This window comes from Aricia agestis, chromosome 5 (assembly GCF_905147365.1).
Source record: "Aricia agestis chromosome 5, ilAriAges1.1, whole genome shotgun sequence".
Classification (NCBI taxonomy): Eukaryota; Metazoa; Arthropoda; class Insecta; order Lepidoptera; family Lycaenidae; genus Aricia; species Aricia agestis.
Window position 1 is genome coordinate 1,925,856 of NC_056410.1, and position 22,356 is coordinate 1,948,211.

Below are 22,356 nucleotides of genomic sequence, written 5' to 3' on the forward strand. Positions count from 1 at the left end.
TTCATCAGCGCTCAGTGCAAGTAGCTCCAGTGAGTGCTCCAGAGTTGGCTCCGGTCTTAACTCTTAACGCGTCTTTTATGGCTCAACTATCCTTCTCACATAGTTTCGGCTTCTTGAAAGACAGCTTTTTGTGAATCCGATACTTAAAAATGTGACCGTTCCAATTCTTCCAACGGCAGATCAATCGCTATAACCTCCCTCTTCTCGAAGATGATGGAGTCCATCATCAATAGCCAGCTCTTTCGACACTTGGACGCTCAGGGATTACTAAGGCTCGGCTCGGCTCTCTTGGCGTACCTAATTCATCGTTGGCTCAGGTGATTAACACTGTGTTGGTATTAGCTGTCAGTTTGGACATCGCGAAGGCCTTTGATCGGGTTTGGTACAAATCACTATTATCCAAGATTCCATCATACGGAGTCCCAAGAAATTATGCAAGTGGTTCACAAGTTTCTTAGCAGTCGTAGTTGATGGTGAATGCTCTGATACTCTATCTGTTGACGCTGGTATCCCTCAGGGCTGTGTGCTGTCGCTTACCCTATTCATACAACATATCAATGACATGTTACAGACCAACGGCATTCATTGATATGCGGATGATTGTACAGATAATGTGACTTCCCGCATATTTCTCGGGGTTGAATGGGGTAGACGTAACTCAGTCCAATTTAACCGCACCAAAACACAAGTCAGCGCGTTCACCACAAAAAAGTCACCAATGGTATATCCTCGTTTAGGGAACCACTTTAACAATCTTCCCCAGCATGAAAATTGGCGTAAACATTTCACCAAAAATACTAAAAGAGCTACCAAAAAAAGGAATCAAATATCTCACTCAAATCTTTAACGCGTGTATTTAAAAAAGTAGCCCCCCGGAAAGTAGCAGAGATTATATTAATCCCCAAACCCGGAAAAGATCCATCGGATGAAAAATCTCACCGGAATATAAGTCTTCTGCCAGTTGTCCTCAAGGTCTTAGAAATACTAATATTTTATACGTGGGAGAGCCATGTTTCGGCACGAATGGGCCGGCTCGACCGGATAAATACCACGTTCTCACAGAAAACCGGCGTGAAACAGCGCTTGCGCTGCGTTTCGCCGAGTGAGTGAGTTTACCGGAGGCCCAATCCCCTAACCCCTACCCTACCCTCAACTTTTCCCTTCCCTTCCCTTCCCTACCCTCCCATATTACCCTATTCCCTCTTAAAAGGCCGGCAACGCACTTGCAGCTCTTCTGATGCTGCGAGTGTCCATGGGCGACGGAAGTTGCTTTCCATCAGGTGACCCGTTTGCTCGTTTGCCCCCTTATTTCAAAAAAAAAAAAAAAAAAAAAAAAACTCTTCCTGAAACGCATGATGCTAGAAAGCTAGTAAACTGTTACCCCATCACCAATTCGGTTTTCGCCAAGCGCATTGGACTATTGAGCAGGTACCTGCTCAATAGTCCCATGCGCTTGGCGAAACTGGGACTATTGAGCAGGACAGACTGGTATAAGAAATTCAAAAAGCTTTTGAAAGCAAATCTTACTGTTTTTCTGGATATATTACAGGCCTTCGATCGATTATGGCATCGTAGACTGTTGTATAAAGTTCGTAAAAAGCCACCCTTAAACTTCTACCTCTTCATAAACTGGCAGAACAGTGCCCTCCAAGGTCTTAGAAAAACTTTTCCTGAAACGCATGATGCCAGAAATCAGAGCTAGTAAACTGTTACCCGATATCAATTCGGTTTTCGCCAAGCGCATGGGACTATTGAGCAGGTACACAGACTGGTAGAAGAAATTCAAAAAGCTTTTGAAAGCAAATCTTACTGTTTTTCTGGATATATCACAGGCCTTCGATCGATTATGGCATCGTTAACTGTTGTATAAAGTTCGTAAAAAGCCACTCTTAAACTTTTACCTCTTCATTAACGCATACCTCAGCAATAGATATTTCTATGTTAAGTACGGAGATAGTGTCACATGTCTCCATGAAATCGAAGCAGGAGTGCCGCAAGGCAGTATATTGAGCCCTTATCTCTACCTTCTAAACACATTTGACCTTCCAAGTACTGATGAAGCTCTGACAGGCACATTCGCAGATGACACAGCAATCCTCGCAGTAGACCAAACAGCCCATGTAGCATCGGCAAAATTGCAAAGAACTTTAAACCTATCAAAGTGGTTAAAAGATTGAAGGATAAAAGCCAACGAGAATAAATCTGTCCATGTAACTTTCACATTAAGACACGAAACATGTCCAGAAGTAGAACTTAATCATATAAAAATACCACAGTCAAACGATGTTAGATACCTAGGAATTTATCTCAACAGGCGATTAACATGGAGAACACATAGGAACAAAAGAAAGGCTTTACTGGCTGATAGGCCGCAAGTCACAACTATCACTAGAAAATAAACTTATTTTGTATAAAAGAATACTCAAACCCATCTGAACCTATGGGATGCAGTTGTGGGGCACAACCTCCACATCAAACATAGAAGTTCTACAACGATTCCAATCTAAAACCCTGCGTTCAATAACTGGAGCCCCATATTATGTTACGAATAGCCAAATCCACAATGATCTAAAAATCAAGTAGGTATGTAAAAGAGGAAATTAAAAACTCCCTCCAAAACTATTGTAAAAGGATAAAATCACATCCCAATATATTGGCAAAAAAATTAATGAAAACTATACCAAACCAAACATTCAAAAGATTAAAAAGACGAGCCCCACAAGATCTTCTGTAAATAAAGATAAATAGTGAATACATGGACGCATCAATGGATGCGTGCCATACAAAGAAGAAATTCAAAACGACTAGTTCAATGTCTAGAAGACAGATCCCTATCAGAATGAGAAGTTAAAAAAATCAGAAGCAAATCAAAGCAAATCAGATCTTATAGGTTAGGTGTGGGTGGGTTAGGTGTTATATGTATAAATAATAAAAAATTATACCTACATATTTTTTATATAATTTCTTTAACCAGGTACTTATACTTACATTGTCTATTTTAAAAGTAATTTTCGAGGGTCTTCGGCAAATCGATTTATTACGTCTTCTGTGTAAGAATCGCTCATATTATCTTTTGGTTTTCTGTGAAAGTACTAGATATTTTTTCTCAGGTGGGGGCAGCTGCCCCCCTGCCCCCCCTCGGTACGCCCATATGTGAAAGAATAACAAACATCCATACATCTAAACAAACTTTCGCCTTTATAAGATTAGTAGGATTAACATTTTAAGTATAAAAATGTAATAAAATAATAGAATGTAAATAAAAAAATCGGCCAAGTGCGAGTCGGACTCGCGCACGAAGGGTTCCGTACCATTATAGAGAAAAATTAGGGTAAAATTTGTGTTTTTTGTATGACAGCCCCTTTTAATTTTTTTATTTTATATTAATATTATTATTAAATATTAAAGTTAACATAAAACTAAAGATTGTGTGAAAAAATCAAGTACCTACCTGTTGCTATTATTGATATAGAGCAGAAAAGGCCAAAAAAATCACGTTTGTTGTATGGGAGCCCCCCTTAAATATTAATTTTAATTTGTTTTTAGTATTTGTTGTTATAGTGGCAACGGATATACAAAATCTGCGAAAATTTCAACTCTTTAGCTATTACCGTTCTTGAGGTGGTTGTAACTTAAGTATTGAATTTTATCTACCCGCCCTTTTGGGTAGATACGGGTATTTACCGGGTACGTGAGGGTAAATACCGGGTAGATGGGTAAATACCCAGGTACGTGCCCATCTCTATAATATGTCACCATCATGGCACTTCACATGGCTATTGGTATAAATTGCTAGTTGCATTTGGCAAAATTATTGACGTTACATATACAAACAAGCAAATAAAGGCAAATACGGCCTTCCACACAAATATACCAAACTTTGAAAGGGGTGACAGACGTGAGACGTGCGAGTAAGTACTAAGTACGCGGTTAATCGCCTGTGTGTACAGGAAAGAGCTGCGAGCCTGGAGGCCTAGTAATCCAGTGTGAGCGATGCTCGTGTGTCACCGACGCGAGCGGAGTAAGTTCGTCGCGTGCTTTATGTTCGTACGTCTATCAGGTCTTTTACTTGATTTTGTTTACTTGTCCATCATTTAACTCTTTAGATGTGTCATGTGCAGAGACATGAAAGTATCATGTCTCTGGTCATGTGCGTCAAAAACCGACAAAGGTACGGATACGTGTATTTGGTATTGGTCATATTTGTCAAACAGGCAATAAGGCCAATACTTTGTCAAACATACCATCTATCAAAAATTGCTCCAAAAAAAAGTTATCAAAAAAAAAAGGGTTTTATCGGGAATGTGAAAGAGTGATGTTGTGTTTTTGTATTATTGTCCTAAAATTGTGTTAGTGGGGTTTTTAATGTGTATTATTGGATATTAACCATTAGGTATTCGTTATCGTGCACAAGTGTAGAAGAGTGATGCAACATCCAGAAACGAGCTATTTGTGTTCCCTTCAAAACTCCATCGAAAGTTTAAGTAAAGCGTCTTCCACTTTACTGAATCGACCGATTTGACTCCTTGACTGTATTGACTTTTTACGTCAACTTTGACTAGACTTTTGACCTGACAATATAAAGAAACGATGCTAAAAATTATAAGCAACAATACTATTTTCCCGCCATTTATAATACTTGACACTAGCCATGGTTATAATAAGAAAAAAAAAAAGAATGACAGTCGTGACTTCTCAGTTGTCAAATGTCAAAGTAGAAGAAGAAGAGCATTAGATTTGTTGGAATTTGTTAAAAAACAATAAAATTTAATATAATTTATAGTATGAATTTAAGGGAAAAAGGTACAAACTTGTATGTGTAACTTATATATCTAGGGTTGACATATATGACTACATAAAAATTATCGACATGGCTGAAGAAAATCCAGGTGAAATCACCACTGAGAAAGTGGAATTCAAAAAGCCTGTATTTATTGGCCGCGTAGGAAAGTTACCCAAAAAAGTTAAGACAGAAAAGGAAATATCTGAGGTAGACAACAAACAGCAGACGCCGGAAGAACATAGTAGCGAAACAGCACAGCATGCTGCAAAAGAATTGTTGACACCATGTAGTTACAAGGAACCAAAATGGTCAGGGGTTTGCCCAGATGGTATGTACATTGTAACGTACAATGGAAATGTGCGCTAGCCTATTTTTCTTATTAATATGTTCATTGCGTTCTACAACATGTCACAAAAATATTACTTTCAGGTTCAGACTACGGTTTGGAAGTGTTAAAATCGGGGATTATTATGGAAAGAATAGATTTAACAAAGAAACCATATTATGTGTTTGGGAGGCAACCAAATTCTGATGTTGTGATGGCACATCCAACAATATCCAGGCAAGTTATATTTTATTCTGTGGCATTTTTACTGGCACTGAACAATCAAAATATACAAAAGCAGACTTCAATGAAATTAATACTTCGATCGCAGATTCCAGGAAATGCTTTTGTATTCTATTGTTGTCACGACCACCGGTGCTCTTATGGGGCTTGAAGAATTAAAACAATTGCAAAATATTCTATTTGTTGTCAAATATGTATTTTATATTGGAATTTTCATAAGATTTTGGGCTAAACTTCTAGGCACCATGCAGTCCTTCAGTACAAGGCATTCTCCGAAGAAGGTGAGGTTCCTTCAGGCTGGTACATATTCGACCTGGGCAGCACACATGGTACCTTCCTCAACAGAGACAGGATAAAAGAACGTCAGTATACAAGAGTTAGGGTCGGGCATCAAATCAAATTTGGCACCAGCACAAGAACATACATTGTTTTGGTATGCATAATATTTTATCTTAGTATGTTATTCATATGTTTTTTTAATAGCTCTGATGTCGTAACTTCAGATTTTCCAATTTTAGGGACCAGACTTTGACTGTGAGGGTGAATCTGAGTTGACGGTAACAGAGATTAAGAAGAGAGCTAGTGAAATGAAATTAGAAAGAGACCGATTGATAAAAGAAGCTATTGAACAAAGGGAAAAGGCAAAGTTAGAGGAAGAGAGAAAAAGAGAGGAACAGGGCATAGATTGGGGAATGGGTATGATAAAATAAGTGTTTACTGTCAATCACAGAACTTGGTATTGCTCTTGCTATTTTGTGTGGAACAAAACAAGATCCTGTGACAATATATTAAATCCTATTATCATGACCAACTTTCGGTAAACATCAGTCCATTGATTTTGCAGCCAGCTAAAATTTTAAAGCTAAAAAACAAATAAATACCTATTTGTAATATCACTATCAATAATTTTTATAAAATAATAGAATACAGAAATTAAGATAAAATGATACTTCTCAATTTTTCTAGTATGATAAATAAAAAAGATTGTGTTAATCAGGTGAAGACGCAGAGGAAGAACCAGACCTAGCCGAAAACCCCTATGCCTCAACTGGTAATGAAGAGCTATACCTGGACGATCCCAAAAAAACCCTCCGAGGTTACTTTGAACGAGAGGGCCATGAATTGGTATACAACTGTGAGGAGAGAGGCATAGGCCAATTTATTTGCAAGTAAGTTTACCTAATTTGTCTTTATTTATCCAAGTATTCAAATAATATTATATTTTTCTTATATAATTATGTTAAAAGAATTATTAGAAGCCAATTGTTATGGTTTTTGTGGTCTATGTATGTATGCAATTTGGGCATATTTCATTTTATGTTAGTCCCTTGCATATGCCTGCATATTTTGTAATTCGGTGAAGTTTAGTTTAGTGGAAATTTATAGAACTGTCGAATTTGTTGTCTAGAGTAGAACTACCTATAGATGATGCCAGAGGGAATCCAGTAATAGCAGAAGTAATACATAAGGGCAAAAAGAAGGAGGCAGTTATTGCTTGTGCATTGGAGGCTTGTCGTATTTTGGACAGAGCTGGCCTACTGAGACAAGCGAAGCATGGTAAGTAAATTCTGAATTATATAGTATGAATATTGTAAGGCACTGAAATGCTTATTAGTTATTATTGCTTTATTGCAGTGTGATGCAACCCGTTAGGAATAAATATTTGAAGCTGTTGTCAGCCGTCATTCTTTTTCTGTCCTAATTATTGACTCTCTTGAATATTTTAGAATCACGCAAAAGAAAGGAGCGAGACTGGAGTGCAGATGACTACTATGACTCAGATGAAGACACATTCCTTGATAGGACTGGAGCTGTGGAGAAGAAGAGGCGGGCTCGTATGGAGAAACATGGTGTCGTGGTGCAGGAGAGCAGCAAACCACTCACCTACGATGACCTGGTGATTATTTTAGAATATGATTTATGGCCTCTATGGATATTTTTATTGCTTATATTTTTGGTCTTATATCACTGACCTCCATTATACAAGTATGTATAATGGTCAGTGTCTTCTTTCACTAAGATTTATCACCAACATCAAAAATAATAATTTAAACAGGCATTCAAATTGGTTACTTTTGATCTAAAAGATTTCTAAAATTGTTTTGATTACAATTAATATAATGTGTCCTAACTCCTAATAATGTATGAAATTTTAATGCAGCTGAATAAGATGGCAGAGATTGAGAAGACTATAACAATAGAAGAGAAGGCCCTAGAGCGACTACGCGCGTCAAACAAGAGCACAGCAAAAACAGAGGAGCAAGTTGATGCATTAGACGAGTTTATGAATTCACTGGCTTCACAAAAACAGAGCATGTCACAAAAGGCGGAAATATCTAAAACAAAGGTAAAAATGTAATAATGACTCCTAACAACTTCAAAATGACAACATGGCTTAAGCATTATATTCCTACACTGTGTATGGCATAACAATATTAATATACTTAGTTAATAGTGTTGTTAAAGATCCATTTACACAAAATACTACTAGCAACTTTCAGACTTTAACTTTTATTATAACAATGTTCTTCAAAAGTGATTTTAATGTTACAGATGAATATACAGAAGTTAAAAGCTGAACTAGCAAAAACTACAAGGCTGGCGGAGCTAGCCAGACCTGCAGATGCTCCCCCATTGGTGAAAAAACAACCTAACTCTGTTGCGATTAAGCAAGCTAACTCTGTTGTATATGGGAAAAGGTAATTTTGTTATTAAGTAGGGTATATTTTGCTATTAAGTAGGCTTACTTAAGCTATCCAGTTAAATAAGATGCACTTAAAGAAATCCAAAATAAACAGCTTCAACAAAAAACATGAATAAAACCCACTCACACTAAGATTTTGGACTGTGAATATATGACTTGTGAATAGCTTTACTGAACAGTTTATAAATACATTTGACCAAGCTTTGCTCGGTATTCGATAAAACACAAATAAAATTACATTTTCTAAAAATGATACCTAGCTAGATCGATTCATTGCCCCCGAAACCCCCTATATACTAAATTTCATGTAAATCGTTGGAGCTGATTCAGAGATTCCAATTATATACATACAAGAATTGCTCGTTTAAACGTATAAAATTTAATTGGTTTAGATCTGTTGCTTTTACTTTCATGTGTTATGTGACAAGTATTCAATTATTATTACTGATAGACATTGTCTTCATTTTAAGGATAAAATTAAAAGAAGACACAGAAAAAAGGCCTAAAGTAAAACAAGTAAAGCAAGAAGAGAAAGAGTTTGTTGAAGAAATTGATTCAGATGAGGAAACAGAACAGAAAGAAGTTAAAACTGAAGAAATATCTAAAGATACAACAGAATCAAACAATATGGTTTCAAATATAAAAAAGGTAGATGCTAAAAATAATGTAAAAGAAGATCAGAAAGATAGCAAAACTGAAGAACCTAAGGAAAAGAGAATATATGGACCGATGAGACCTCCTGAGAACTATGTTATACCAGAAAATTACTTTGATCAAGAAACTGATAGGGATTTACCAGAAATAGAAGAAAAAGATAACATCTAAGTAGTGGTTTTAGTAAAATCTGAAATCAGTATGTTTTGTTTTGATACAACCCAACTATTCAAAAGGCTGGATGATCTTTAGAAAAGAAACTATATTTTTAAATTGGTGCGTAAATTAAAATTTCCAGGTTTACTTCCCACAAAGTTTATTTAATTTAATGCTTAAATTTATATTTACACACCATCGTTCCGAAAACAAATCAAAAATCTAGGTTATGTTTACTATCTAGTAGAAACAGTGGCTTCTTTTCTTGCTGCATCCTGAAGGAGTTGGGTGTCCACTTCGTCTGCTGGCAACTGCACATAACGTACAACAGATCCACGAATAAAACAATTCTTCACCGACAGCATATGAGGATACTTGTCTGGGTCAATGACGCTTATATCCGAAAGTTTAATATTTAAATATTGATCCACTGAGTGCAGTGTTCCACATATACTGAGGTCATTTTTTAGTTCAACCACAACATCTTTCCCGACTAAGGATTTAAAAAACGAGTAGAATAACATTTTGTTGAACAAATTCAGTACCTAAATAAAAGCGGTGAAATTGTTTGAGGTCTCGATTTGCAAATGTCAATTGCTAGTTGTCAGTTATCATATTTTGTCAACAGATAAAGTATTATAGTATAGATGTAGTCTTAGCCTGTCATCGCGTGGCCATTTTGTGCATAATTTCATACAAGTAGTGTGCGTTTATTTTCTTGAATATTTCTATTTGTCAATTATTTCGAAGCACATTATGATACAGGAAAGAAAGTCAATTAGTTCATGATATCGATTAACTATAGTTCAAGAGATGAGAATCCGTAAACACACGTAAAAAGCTTTGCAATTTTTATAGCCAAATTATTAATTGATGTGACATTTTTAGCACTAATGCCTTATATAGCACGAATAAGGGATTAATAAACTTATAAATTATCTTTTTACCTTACAAAAATACCGATTGAAAAGCCCAAAAAACGTTGTTCAAAACTTACTTTGAGGTACTCTTTGGCCATTCGTATGGTTTATTATTTAGCGGAACCACAACACTCAACAATATCTAGCATTAAATGTTCACTAAAAACCTTTATTAACACTTTTATTATATGAAATATGCAGACCGACTCCTTGTTATGTCCTAGTAAGTAGGACATAACATTACACGCTTTTGACGCTTATACACCGATGTATAGTGCGTCAAGAATGTCTAGGAGGCGAAACTTTTTTTTAAGCAATAGCAACACTCTTTTGACATTTGTCCCTTTGTTGTATCAATACTCTATGACATAAAATTTACAAAACAAAGATTTTCAATTTGCTTAAATTTAGTTTTACAATGTGAAAACTACATGTTACTGTGATTAATATGAATAATTAAAGTGAAAGACGAGTCATAAGTGCTGAAAATTTGAAGATTTTCATTGACGAAAAATAGTAAAATGCGAAAATATTACTGAAATTCTCGCGTCCATATTTCCAAATCTGATCGCTCAATCACCAGTGTAGGCGTTTGTTTTATCAATTTTGTTAGTTAATTTTATTGTTTATTGCAATTTTAAGTAGCCTGAGTAAGTATAACGTAGTTTATTAAAGCAATAATTTTACATAAACCCTATGTTTACGTAAACAATGAACTGTCAAAGAAATCTATCATATAACGCGCCTAACAATGATTGATACTTTGACTTAGGTGCTTTGCGTAATTATACAATATCTTAGATGTATATAAAATTCTCGCGTCACAGTATATGTGCTTAACTCCTTTAATACTTTGATGCAGCGTAATATAATATTACAATTTTTACGTTTTATGTTTACAGGTAGCAGAAAAAGCGTTTAACGAAATAACCGAAATGACTGGGAGAATTTATGCTATCATTCTGAAAAAAAAACACTGAAAATAAATACAAGAAGTGGGAATTAACCCTTTATTAGGATATTGAAGAGCTGCTTATTGAAGATGAAAGTGCCTCTTCACTGTGACACCACTGCTGTAACTATATGGACCTAGAAAGTGGCGATGATTCTGTTTCCGGCTGCATTGTAGCATATTTGGATGATCATATTTTATTAAAATAACAAAACCGTATTTTTAATATATTTATTTTTTGTATTTTCTTAAATAAGTAGTTCCTTAATAAAAAAGGGAGTGAGCTTCTCTCAGCTTTCACTGGCAGTCATCAAAGTAGCTCTGCAGCTCTCAGGGAGAGGGTACTTAAATAACAGGTGCTATAAATTCATAATATGTGTCACTAGTGACTGGATGTCCCGGTGAACTTCGTGTCACTTATAAACCTTCCCTGGACTTCCAGGAATATGTTAAGACTAAAATTAGCCACATCGGTTCAACCGTTTAATCGAGTTATTGCATTTTTATATAGTCCATCAAGAAAGTGAAGTCAATGTCATAGTCTGTCTGACTATGACATACATAAAGATTATAATACTTTACATAGATTAGATTGTTTCTTGTAATGTCGTAAATTAAACACACTATAACTACATCATAATTATTTCAAATTTTCTTAACTACATAATATATTATATAAATCATAATAATATTTACGTGTTTTTTACACTGTACTTAATATAAAGTATCAAAATCTTTTATAGTGACTGGATACAGTGTGGCCATAAGAGGCCACACCGGAAACAAGTGGCGACTCTATTAATGTCGTGACTTTTTTGCCTAACTCAATGTTTGTCAAGCTAGTGTTTTTTTTAATTCTTATAATGGCACTTCGGCTATAACCATGGCCAGTGTCGAGTATAATATTATGGCGGGACAACAATTTTCTTTAATATACCTACAATTTTTTCTATATCGTCAGGTCAGTCAAGTCTAAAGTCTATTCAACGTCTATGTATAAAGTCAATACAGTCAAGAAGTCAAGTCGGTCAATTCAGTAAAGTGGTAGACGCTTTACTGAAACTTTCGATGGAGTTTTGAAGGGGACACAAAAGAGTACGTTTCTGATTATTACATCACTTCCCTACACCCCACTTGTGCACGATAAAGAATATCTAATGGTTAATATCCTACCAATATTACACATTAAACCCAGATAACACAATTTTAGGTAAATAATATAAAAACACAACATCACTTTTTACATTCCCGGCAAAACTCTCCAAGCTAGTATTGTGCTGTGCCCATTCATTATGTTATTTACACGTTATTTATTATTATTATTTTATTTTACGGGCCTGGATACTGGTCCTTTTAGCCCAATCGAAATTAAATACAGGTCACAAACTATATAGAAATTAGAATGCTAACACAAATTATTAAAGTTATTTCTCAATATTTTTCTTATTCATTGCCATTAATAAATCTAATTTTCTTATTGACATTGTTACAGATGTGGACCGTGGATCATGGATGATGTTTACATGATTTCAATGATTTTCTTGCAATAAATTTTAGAATGTTTTCATAATATAAAAATGATAGTACTTGAAAAATACAAAAACACGGGCGGCGGGCCACGGGCGGCGGGCAAAAACACGAGCGGCGGGCCACGGGCCACGGCTGACGACTGACAAGTGACGGCCCACTTTTTGGGTAAAAAAAATATATACCATAAACAAAAAAAGAACAAGAAGCAGTTGTCATTTGTCAAATGTAAATTTATCATAGCGTTCGTGTGCGGTGTGAGGAAATAAATTATAAACGGGTGCAAGCAGCTCTTTACCGGGTGCTTAGAGATTTCCTGGCTATTTAAGACCTTTTTACGTAAACCGTAACCAACATAAACTGTGTAAGCTTGGCAGCATTGTTTTGTATCTGATAGCAAAATGATGGACGATAATGCTGAGATTGTAAGTATCTTATAATTGAGGTTCATAAATGATTGGTATTTAACATGTTATTGACCGGTTTATTATTGTATAGGATTGGGGAAACGAAAGGTTGAGTCGCGCCCAGCGTGCCGTGGAAGCGAACATATACGATGTGGACTCGTGGTCTTTGCTCATCCGTGAGGCGCAAACCAGACCTATAAATGATGTGAGGACTATGTATGAGAAGCTGATTACTGCCTTTCCAACTACAGGCCGATACTGGAAGATCTACATTGAACAGGAAGTAAGTGAGAGCTATTGTAATTTGAAAGTTTCTTGATTTTTACCTATGTATGTATACCAAGGTTTTTATTTAGACACCTAGAAAACTGATTTCTTTTTAATGTATTTGGTGTATATAAACTTTTATTAAGTTCTTGTTTGTCCAACTTGATCCATGATAATAAATTCTATTGTTGGTAATATTTGTTGTTTTTGTGTTATAAAAGTCCCCTATCTGTAAATGCAATATCGCAATGCTACATAGCAAGCAAAGTACACGAAAAATGACTTTAAAAATACCATTTTATTGTTTTTCCAGATGAAGGCAAGGAATTTTGAAAAAGTAGAAAAGGTTAGTATGGCTTCGGGAATAGGTTAAACAAATAATGAAATTGTATTTTGTGAGTTGTAGTGTATGTAAAAAATGTCCCTGTTTAAAGGTATAACTTTCTATGAAAAAATTCAGACGGAGGAAAAGTGTATAGATGTAAGATTAAATAAATAAGAATTGGAATTTCTTATCTTTTTTTTCAGTTAGGGTGTCTGTGTTCAGACATGTTGGAGGCGACTTTCTTTGGTTAATTTTAGTATAATAGGTATTTAAAATAAATAATAACTTAGATTTATTTGTTATAAAACAAAAATTTTTGAGTGTAGTCTAAACTGCACTAACAACAAGAAGTCACAATGGAATAGAAAATTTAATCAGAGAAGGTCACTTTTGACATGTATTTATCCCTTTTCAATATTACCTTTTTGTATTTAGTCAGATATGTATAAGTTATGCTTCCATTATGTTTTTAATTTTAACAAGTTATCTGTTGTTGACATTATACAACCCACCTTACCAATAAAGACTGAAAAGTAAAAAGAAATGATTGGCTATTCAATGTTTTTTTCTTTGTTTGTTATTTTAGTGACTTGATAGGAAAGAATAAAGACAGTGAAAAACTAATCAATTCTTTACCTTAAAATTATTTATTAGTAAGGTTGGGCTTTTATTACACACTTCTCAAAGATGTTTTTACCAGCGACATGTGGACAACTTTTTAAAATTTGAGTAAAACACATCACCACACACATTTAGGTAATAAAAAATTTCCAATGTCTATTGCTACTTTAGCTTCAACCACTCTTTTCATGGCAATAAGGTAAAGTATAAAGTACTATAAATAGAGGATAGTTTTCTAACGAGCATGTGTAATTCCACCTAAAAAATTTCAAAGAAAAGAAAATACAGCAGCAAAGATCTAATTTCATATTATTTCACGTAATATTATAGGTGGGTATTATTTTGCATGTTCTTACTTTACTGCTTTTTTTTAATAACATCTATAAGTAATAAATATAAAACAGATCGAGTTCGAGTAATTATAATATTACACAAAAATAAAAATATGGCATTTATGTTTCATGAAAGTATCCAGACCGTTGAACTTAATTTTTAACTTAAATTGAATTGAATTTTTAACAAAGAAAATTGGTAGGTATTAAATTAGTAATCAAGATTTTTTAAACTAAATAATGCATATAAAATGTGTTTGTCCTATAGCTGTTTCAGCGATGCTTGATGAAGATTTTGAATATAGAACTGTGGAGGCTGTATCTCAACTATGTGAAAGAGACCAAATGCATGTTACCGACTTACAAGTACGTATAAAAAAAGGTTTATGTATGATTATTAATTTAATTACAACAGTGACGAAACATCTCTAAAGTCAATTGATAATATTGTTGCTACCTACACCATTTTATCTTTTAATAATTTATTATTTAAAAAATTTACTCTGCACTATCAGAGCCAGAAAAGTTAGTGCCTCGTAATATTGCTTATCTACCCTAAGCTATAAAAGTTAACCACATAATATACGCCAAAACTCATATCACACAAATTGTCCAAAGTGAAGAAGACAAACATTTTTCGTCACAATAAGAAAGAGATCGCTATAGCGATCTATGACGTCTCAGGCGCGGTAATTTGTGTGCGGTAACAAATCGTTTTGCGAAAAAGAGATGGGACTATATTAACCGCGTCAACCTCAATAACCAATAACCAAATCCATTAGATCAGTATATTTCTATTCAGCAATTTGATGACTTCATTTCATTTAAAAATATGTGTAAAAATATTACAAGTAAAAGACGTGTTTGATTGTAATATAGGGAGAAAATGGCCCAGGCGTACGACTTCGCGCTGGACAAGATTGGGTTAGATATCCACGCATACCCAATCTGGAACGACTATGTCACTTTTCTCAAGGCAGTGGATGCCGTCGGCTCCTACGCCGAGAACCAGAAGATTTCCGCTGTTAGGAAGGTACGACAAGCTTTTATGAAGTCTTTCTCTGCTTTAAAACTGTAAAGCAAAGAACTTTTACTTGTATCAATCTTCATAAACTTCGACTAAAATACTATCATTACATATTACCAACCACTCCACCCTCTAATTAGTCCTCCCAAGCTTGTAGTAAAAAGGAATGTACAGTCTTTTGTTTCTTTCCATCACAAAAAAGGATTGTGCAACCGGTCTTTAATTTTATACGAACAAAAGTGGCATTGGGAATATATTTCAGGTATATCAACGAGCGGTGATCACGCCCATCATCGGCATTGAGACGCTGTGGAAGGACTACATAGCTTTCGAACAGGGGATCAACAATATTATTGGTAATTTTGATTACACCAATAAAATTAAGTTAATAATAAATACATGTGAAAAGTGTAAGAAACCACACCCAGCTTTCCAAACAAAAATATCCACATTATACACTGTGTATCGAAATATTATAATTTTATTATTTGTACTTACTTCTTCGTTTGTGTCTGCTAATCAAGTTTTCAACCACTTCACTTCAATAATGACCATGCAATTGTATGTGCGATATTTTATTTATTAGCAAGATTTAGTTAATAAAAGAAGCATATTCTAGCGGAGCGCATGGCTATGGAGCGGTCGCGCGAGTACATGAATGCGCGGCGCGTGGCCAAGGAGTTGGAGACGGTGACGCGCGGCCTCAACCGCAACATGCCCGCCACCCCGCCCACCGCAGACCGCGAGGAGATGAAGCAGGTGAGATGCAGACAGTGTTGGACGTAGTACAATCACATCAGCGGAGCGCATGGCTATGGAGCGGTTGCGCGAGTACATGAATATATTGCATGGCCAAGGAGTTGGAGACGGTGATGCGCGGCCTAAACCGCAACATGCCCGCCACCGTCCGACCGTTTTAGGGACATCGTAATATTATTTTTTATAAATTATACTAGCGACCCGCCCCGGCATCGCACGGGTTTAAAATATATAGCCACTGAAAAAATGATTAAAATGATGCCTGTGATCCTTCACGTGGTCTACTTCTTATCTGTGCCAAATAACATAAAAATTGCTCCAGTAGTTCGCGAGATAAGCCTTTTCAAATAATTTCCCCCGTTTTTCCACATTCTCCTATTAGTTTTAGCGTAATAAAATATAGCCTATAGGCTATAGCCTTCCTCAATAAATGGGCTATCTAACACTGAAATAATTTTTCAAATCGGACCAGTAGTTCCTGAGATTAGCGCGTTCAAGTTAGCCATTTCAAATCATATTCCCCGTTTTTTCCACATTATCATTTCTTCGCTCCTATTAGTGATAAAATATAGCCTTCCTCGATAAATGGGCTAACACTGAAAGAATTATCAAAATCCGTTGCGTAGTTTTAAAACATGTATGTGGCCCGTATGAAAAAAAAAAGTAGGAGACCACTGATATAGACTGGTTGCGATATGCAGAGCATGTAGCTAAAAATAGTTGAAGATCTTCGTACAACAAAGATAACTATTTTTTTACGATGGTAATCCAATTTATGACTATTTCTAACCATCGTTTTATCCAGGTGGAGCTATGGAAGAAGTACATAACGTGGGAGCGGTCCAACCCGCTCCGGTCTGAAGACACGGCGCTGGTGGCTCGTCGAGTGATGTTCGCGATCGAGCAGTGCCTGCTGTGTCTAGCTCACCACGCCGACGTGTGGCACCAGGCCGCACAGTTCTTGGAGTATTCCGCCGCGCTGCTGACTGAGAAGGTAAGGGTGTCATGCCATCGCTTTCGTCGAATATGAAGAACGAGAGAGACATGATAATAATATGTAATGAATGTTAGAAACATTTTATATCAATTATTGTACGTACACTAATTGATAAAAACCTGTTACAAATGTATGTGTGTATGACGTGCGTATATGTGTGTGAGTATATGTTACGTTTACGTACGCCTTTGCGTTTACGCGTTTACAAGCGTGTGCTTATGCGTACATGTTTTACTATCAGATAAATTGATTCGGACCCCGCTAATTCGGTTGGGTTATCTGAAGTCCAGCCAACAGATCACGACTAGAACATAAATATGACGCCCCATCATAACCCGATAAGATAATGTAGATCGTAGTGGGCCCCTAGGCGATCAATTTTATTGGGCCCGCCAATATTAATAGGCGGATCATTTTCTCTGATAGTCCATACTTCATTACGAGGCTTTTTTCTCAATTATATCATGATCAGGGTGACGCGGCAGGCGCGCGGCTGTGCTCGGACGAAGCGGGCGCGGTGTACGAGCGCGCGACGGCCGGCCCGCTGCGCCGCTCCACGCTGCTGCACTTCGCGCACGCCGATTACGAGGAGTCCCGACTACATTATGCCAAGGTATGTTGTTTGTTATAAAAAGTAATTGTGTATAATAAGACAAATTCCTTTTCCCTAAAAATACGTTTGATGAATCTGATTTAAATAAACAGATGACGCATTAAATTTTTTAGTAAAGTAGTTTACAAACAGGCCTTCATCATAAGTTCCAATTCATTGAAAGAGTGATATGCTGGTTTTTAATGGGCAACTTAAACTTGCTAGAAGAGAGGGTAATATTATTAGTGAGAACTTTTTATCTGTATAATATAATATGTTAGACATAGAATACAAGATACGCTTACAATGAGTAGGCGTAGTCCCATTATAATTGTATGTAAAAGTAGTAATTATATTTCTTCGCTTCATTCAAAGATATAATCTACCTGGTTAATTAATATATCTTTGAATAAAGCGACTCATATAATAATGATCGAACTTCACCTGGCAAGCTCGTTTAATCATTTATTAATGTTAACTTTTTGACCACTGTACCCAGGTGCATCAAATCTACACCCGGTACCTAGACATGGAGGAGATCGAGCCGACGCTGGCGTATGTCCAGTACATGAAGTTCGCCCGACGCGCAGAGGGTATCAAGTCCGCGCGCACCGTATTCAAACGCGCCAGGGAGGATCCCAGGTACACTTGTGTCTCACTTGAACGGGAACCATACATTTTTCCAGGATAAAATGTGTCCTCTGTCCTTTCCCGGGACTCAAGGTATCTCCATACTAAATTCGGTTCTGCGGTTTACGCGTGAAGAGGTAATAGACAGACAGACACACTTTCGCATTTATAATAGTATGGATGTGTTTTATAGATCCCGGTACCACGTGTTCGTGGCGGCGGCACTCATGGAGTACTACTGCTCGAAGGACAAGAACATTGCGTTCCGCATCTTCGAGCTTGGCCTCAAGAAGTTCTCTCACGTTCCCGAATATGTGCTGTGCTATATCGACTACCTCTCGCATCTTAACGGTGAGTTGTGATCATGAATTAGCGATTTAAGTAGTATCTTCCACACCGGTTTCGGAGACGGTGGCCGGTTTCATTAAAACCGTGCCTGTTACGCAGGAGTAATTTTTATAGTGCCCAAGTGTGTGTGCAGTACACAAGAGGGACACGACTAGCGAGAGATCAGGCGCAGGACCGACTTTTTACATGCCCATCCGACGCATTGATCATCTTACTTGTCAGACAATCAGATGATCAGCCTGCGTAGTCCTAACCAAACTTGGAAATGATGATGAATGATGGAACATGTTTCCAACCCGGAAATCGAACCCACGACCTCCGAGTCAAGAGCCGTGGTTTAAACCACTGGACCACGGAAGCCCATAGGCTTATACTGGAAATCTCTTGGCGAGGTATGCTTCAGTGACGCCTCAGTGCGATAGGTTAGTCGCAAGTCACGAATCTTGTATATTTGATGTTCATGTAGAAGGAATGTTCGCTGTTGGTTAACATAAAGAAAAGAGGAATTAGCATTTTACAAAAAAAAGTTCTATGTATCGCTTTCGCTCATACTAATAAATATACCTTTCCCGTGCACTTATTCCACTTTATTTTCTTATCTTTCTTTCTTATCTTATCTCGCTCATATCTCTATCTCACTCGCACGCTTACCTTCACAGAGGACAACAACACGCGCGTGCTGTTCGAGCGCGTGCTCTCGTCCGGCAGCCTCAAGCCCGAGAGCTCAGTGGACATATGGAACAGGTTCCTGGAGTTCGAGTCCAACATCGGGGATCTCGTCAGTATCGTCAAGGTGGAAAAGCGACGACAGGCGGTCTTGGAGAAGGTAAATGATAATTATTTTTTAACGGTGTCACAATTTAAAATTAATTTGCTATCCTGTTTAGCACATTAAGGACAGCAGAAATGGAAAAGAATAAATACTGACAAATTATAGTAGACGACTGGCCGATTTCATTTGTCAATCTGTCGCAAAGATTATTGCCTGTAAATAGTAACGTGCGAAATTTATCAAACACACTATTTATAATATTTTAGACAGTTGAAATGACAATTTTTAGAGCGCAAACGCCGATTTTTCATGCCAACGAACGCGGTCAGTAATTAATACAATGTTTTTTTTTCAGATCAAAGAGTTCGAGGGCAAGGAGACGGCGCAGCTGGTGGACCGGTACAAGTTCCTGGACCTGTACCCGTGCAGCATCGCCGAGCTCATGTCCATCGGGTACACAGAGGTATTTCAGTCTTTTAATAAATAGCAGTCCTCGAAACTGATACAATTTTGATTTAAAAGTCTGATTAGTTCCAAATTGAGCCGCAGCACGACCGAGCGCTAGTATAGCTGTCAGAAGTGGGTAAACTGAAAAGCCGTTGAGATCGAATTTGTTCCAAATTGAGCCGCAGCACGATTTTGCACTAGTACATGAATGTTGGAAGTAGCAAAAGCTGGTGAGTTCGAGCTGATTCGATTCGAATTTCGTTTTTTTTCTTTTATGAGATAAGGGGGCAAACGAGCAAACGGGTCACCTGATGGAAAGCAACTTCCGTCGCCCATGGACACTTGCAGCATCAGAAGAGCTGCAGGTGCGTTGCCGGCCTTTTAAGAGGGAATAGGGAAGGGTAGGGATGGGAAGGGAAGGGAATAGGGTAGGGAATAGGGGATTGGGCCTCCGGTAAACTCACTCACTCGGCGAAACACAGCGCAAGCGCTGTTTCACGCCGGTTTTCTGTGAGAACGTGGTATTTCTCCGGTCGAGCCGGCCCATTCGTGCCGAAGCATGGCTCTCCCACGTTGTGCGGAACCTGTAAGGTACCTTAGAGGTTCCGCCCAACTTTGCGATCACTCGGCAAATGTAGTGTGTCGTTTATTGCAGTATATTATTTTTTAGATACCACCAGACATAGAAAACGATAACTGCGATTCTTCCACTCCCATTTTTGTCCAGGAATTTAAAACTATATACGACTTAAACTTGTCTATAACTGGGTCATAATGCAACATTCATTTTAATATTTTATATAGGTGGCGTCAATGTCGAACAAATCGTGGGCTCTTGGCGGACCGCTCGCCGGCATCTCCCCCGAGCTAGCAGCCGTTATATTAGGACAAAAGTAAGTAAACTTATGTTATTTGCAATATTTAACTAACAAACTAATTTGAAATTGAACTACGTGAGATATATTATGACAGAAACAAAATGGTGCGTAAAATAATAGCAAAAGACGAATAAGTTAATACCTGTTAATACGCTTTTACAGTGCACTCTAAGTAAAGCAATTAGAATACAAATAATTTTCAGAGCTGTTTCATTCGTGCTTATTAAAATGTTTAACAAAACCTATTCTTTTAGAGACTATGATCCAAATAAGGACATCGCTCGGCCGGACACGAATCAGATGATACCGTACAAGCCGAAAGCGAACCCGCTGCCTGGCGAACATCCCATACCCGGTGAGCATAAAAGTATCCCCTGACTTTCCTAAAACAAAGAGAGTACCGTTGCAGCAAATCCTTGAAAAATTATTTTTATGAGTTATAGGCTACGAATAATAATAACTAAGGAAAAGTAACTCCGTCAAAAAACATGCTCCACCATACTTGTCAAAAAAGTGTACCTTAGGTACACATTTCAATACATTTGCAATATTTAGGTGACCTTGAGCGGTACTAGGCTGACGTTATATGACTGATCAAAAGGAACCAAATTTAAAACAGTAATAGTATGGGAGTTACGATTCCTTAGTTTTTATTATTCGTAGGTTATAGGGGTAAGAAAACGTAAAATCCAAAATGAGAAATTTATAGTACACAGCTACTTGTCTGTTTGTAAAGCTCGTTTATACTAAATTTAAATATCTTCAGGTGGCACGTTCCCTCTGCCCGCTGCGGCGGCGGCGCTGTGCACGCAGCTGCCCCCACCGTCGTGCTTCCGCGGGCCGTTCGTAGCCGTCGACCGCCTCATGCAGCTGTTCAACCGCATCTCGTTGCCGGACAAACGTGAGTATACGCTCGTGTGCGTTCACGTACGCAAATTGCAAACGTGTACGTAATTTTGTGCCATCAGCATCATCATCATTTGTTCGGCAGATGTCGACATTGTTAACATTATTATGTCGAGTCAAATGTCGTTTGTCCAGTCAATACGACTGGACTTGACATAACTCCATCAAATTACGTAGGTCCGTCATGTTGCATTTTTAGAATCCATTTTTCTGATGGTATGTATACAGGCGTACAAGTTACACTTATTTTGTAAAAACCAACGACATTAAAAATACTTTTTGGTAACGAGATAAATCTTGTGACTTAAAAAGCTATTAAATGCCTATCATACTATAATTAATTTATTTGAATTATTCAAATACATAACTTGACTACTTTAATCAGCGCCGGCGCCGACTCCTGAGAATGGATGCGATACGAAGCTGTTCGACCTGGCGCGCTCCGTGCACTGGATCGTCGACGACGACGGCCTCACCACCGTCTCCAATAAGGTAGTATTTTTAGTATCTAGTAGCGGACCCTATTTCTTTCTGTTGTCTCAGTTTTGGAGTCCAAAATTAATAATGCCAAGGAGGCGTTGCGTCACTCCACTCACATTTAACCGTAACTTGATTTAATTAACAATTTCAATTTTCAACTAATTTAATCATCAGGTGAGGAGAAGAAAGCTTGGGGATGACTCGGACGACGACGACTTGGGCTTCGCGCCGCCCGTCAACGACATCTATAGACAGCGACAGCAGAAGAGAGTCAAATAATCCGATCTCCAATTGTATAGTCACT

General features: G+C 37.2%; 3 protein-coding genes across 3 annotated transcripts; 2 read left to right on the forward strand and 1 right to left on the reverse strand.

Annotated features, from left to right (window-relative positions):
* The first annotated feature begins 4,758 nt into the window (after positions 1-4,758).
* Positions 4,759-8,909, forward strand: LOC121727333 (kanadaptin). The gene is made up of 10 exons (XM_042115108.1): positions 4,759-5,111; positions 5,213-5,345; positions 5,592-5,784; positions 5,870-6,047; positions 6,349-6,520; positions 6,760-6,908; positions 7,079-7,248; positions 7,513-7,698; positions 7,905-8,050; positions 8,526-8,909. The coding sequence occupies exons 1-10, from the start codon at positions 4,871-4,873 to the stop codon at positions 8,878-8,880; spliced, it is 1,923 nt and encodes a 640-aa protein (XP_041971042.1). The 5' UTR covers positions 4,759-4,870; the 3' UTR covers positions 8,881-8,909.
* Positions 8,910-9,008: 99 nt separating this feature from the next.
* LOC121727343 (U6 snRNA-associated Sm-like protein LSm2) lies at positions 9,009-9,446 on the reverse strand. Its single transcript, XM_042115118.1, has one exon. The coding sequence runs from the start codon at positions 9,387-9,389 to the stop codon at positions 9,102-9,104; it is 288 nt and encodes a 95-aa protein (XP_041971052.1). The 5' UTR covers positions 9,390-9,446; the 3' UTR covers positions 9,009-9,101.
* A 3,075-nt stretch (positions 9,447-12,521) lies between these two features.
* On the forward strand, positions 12,522-22,344 carry LOC121727332 (protein suppressor of forked). Its single transcript, XM_042115107.1, has 18 exons — positions 12,522-12,689; positions 12,763-12,954; positions 13,252-13,284; positions 14,485-14,582; positions 15,096-15,249; positions 15,506-15,599; positions 15,863-16,002; positions 16,808-16,996; positions 17,472-17,612; positions 18,091-18,233; positions 18,415-18,572; positions 19,229-19,395; positions 19,697-19,804; positions 20,593-20,681; positions 20,921-21,021; positions 21,433-21,567; positions 21,958-22,064; positions 22,227-22,344. Exons 1-18 carry the CDS (start codon positions 12,666-12,668, stop codon positions 22,329-22,331), a joined length of 2,178 nt encoding a protein of 725 aa, XP_041971041.1. The 5' UTR covers positions 12,522-12,665; the 3' UTR covers positions 22,332-22,344.
* The last annotated feature ends 12 nt before the right edge of the window (positions 22,345-22,356 follow it).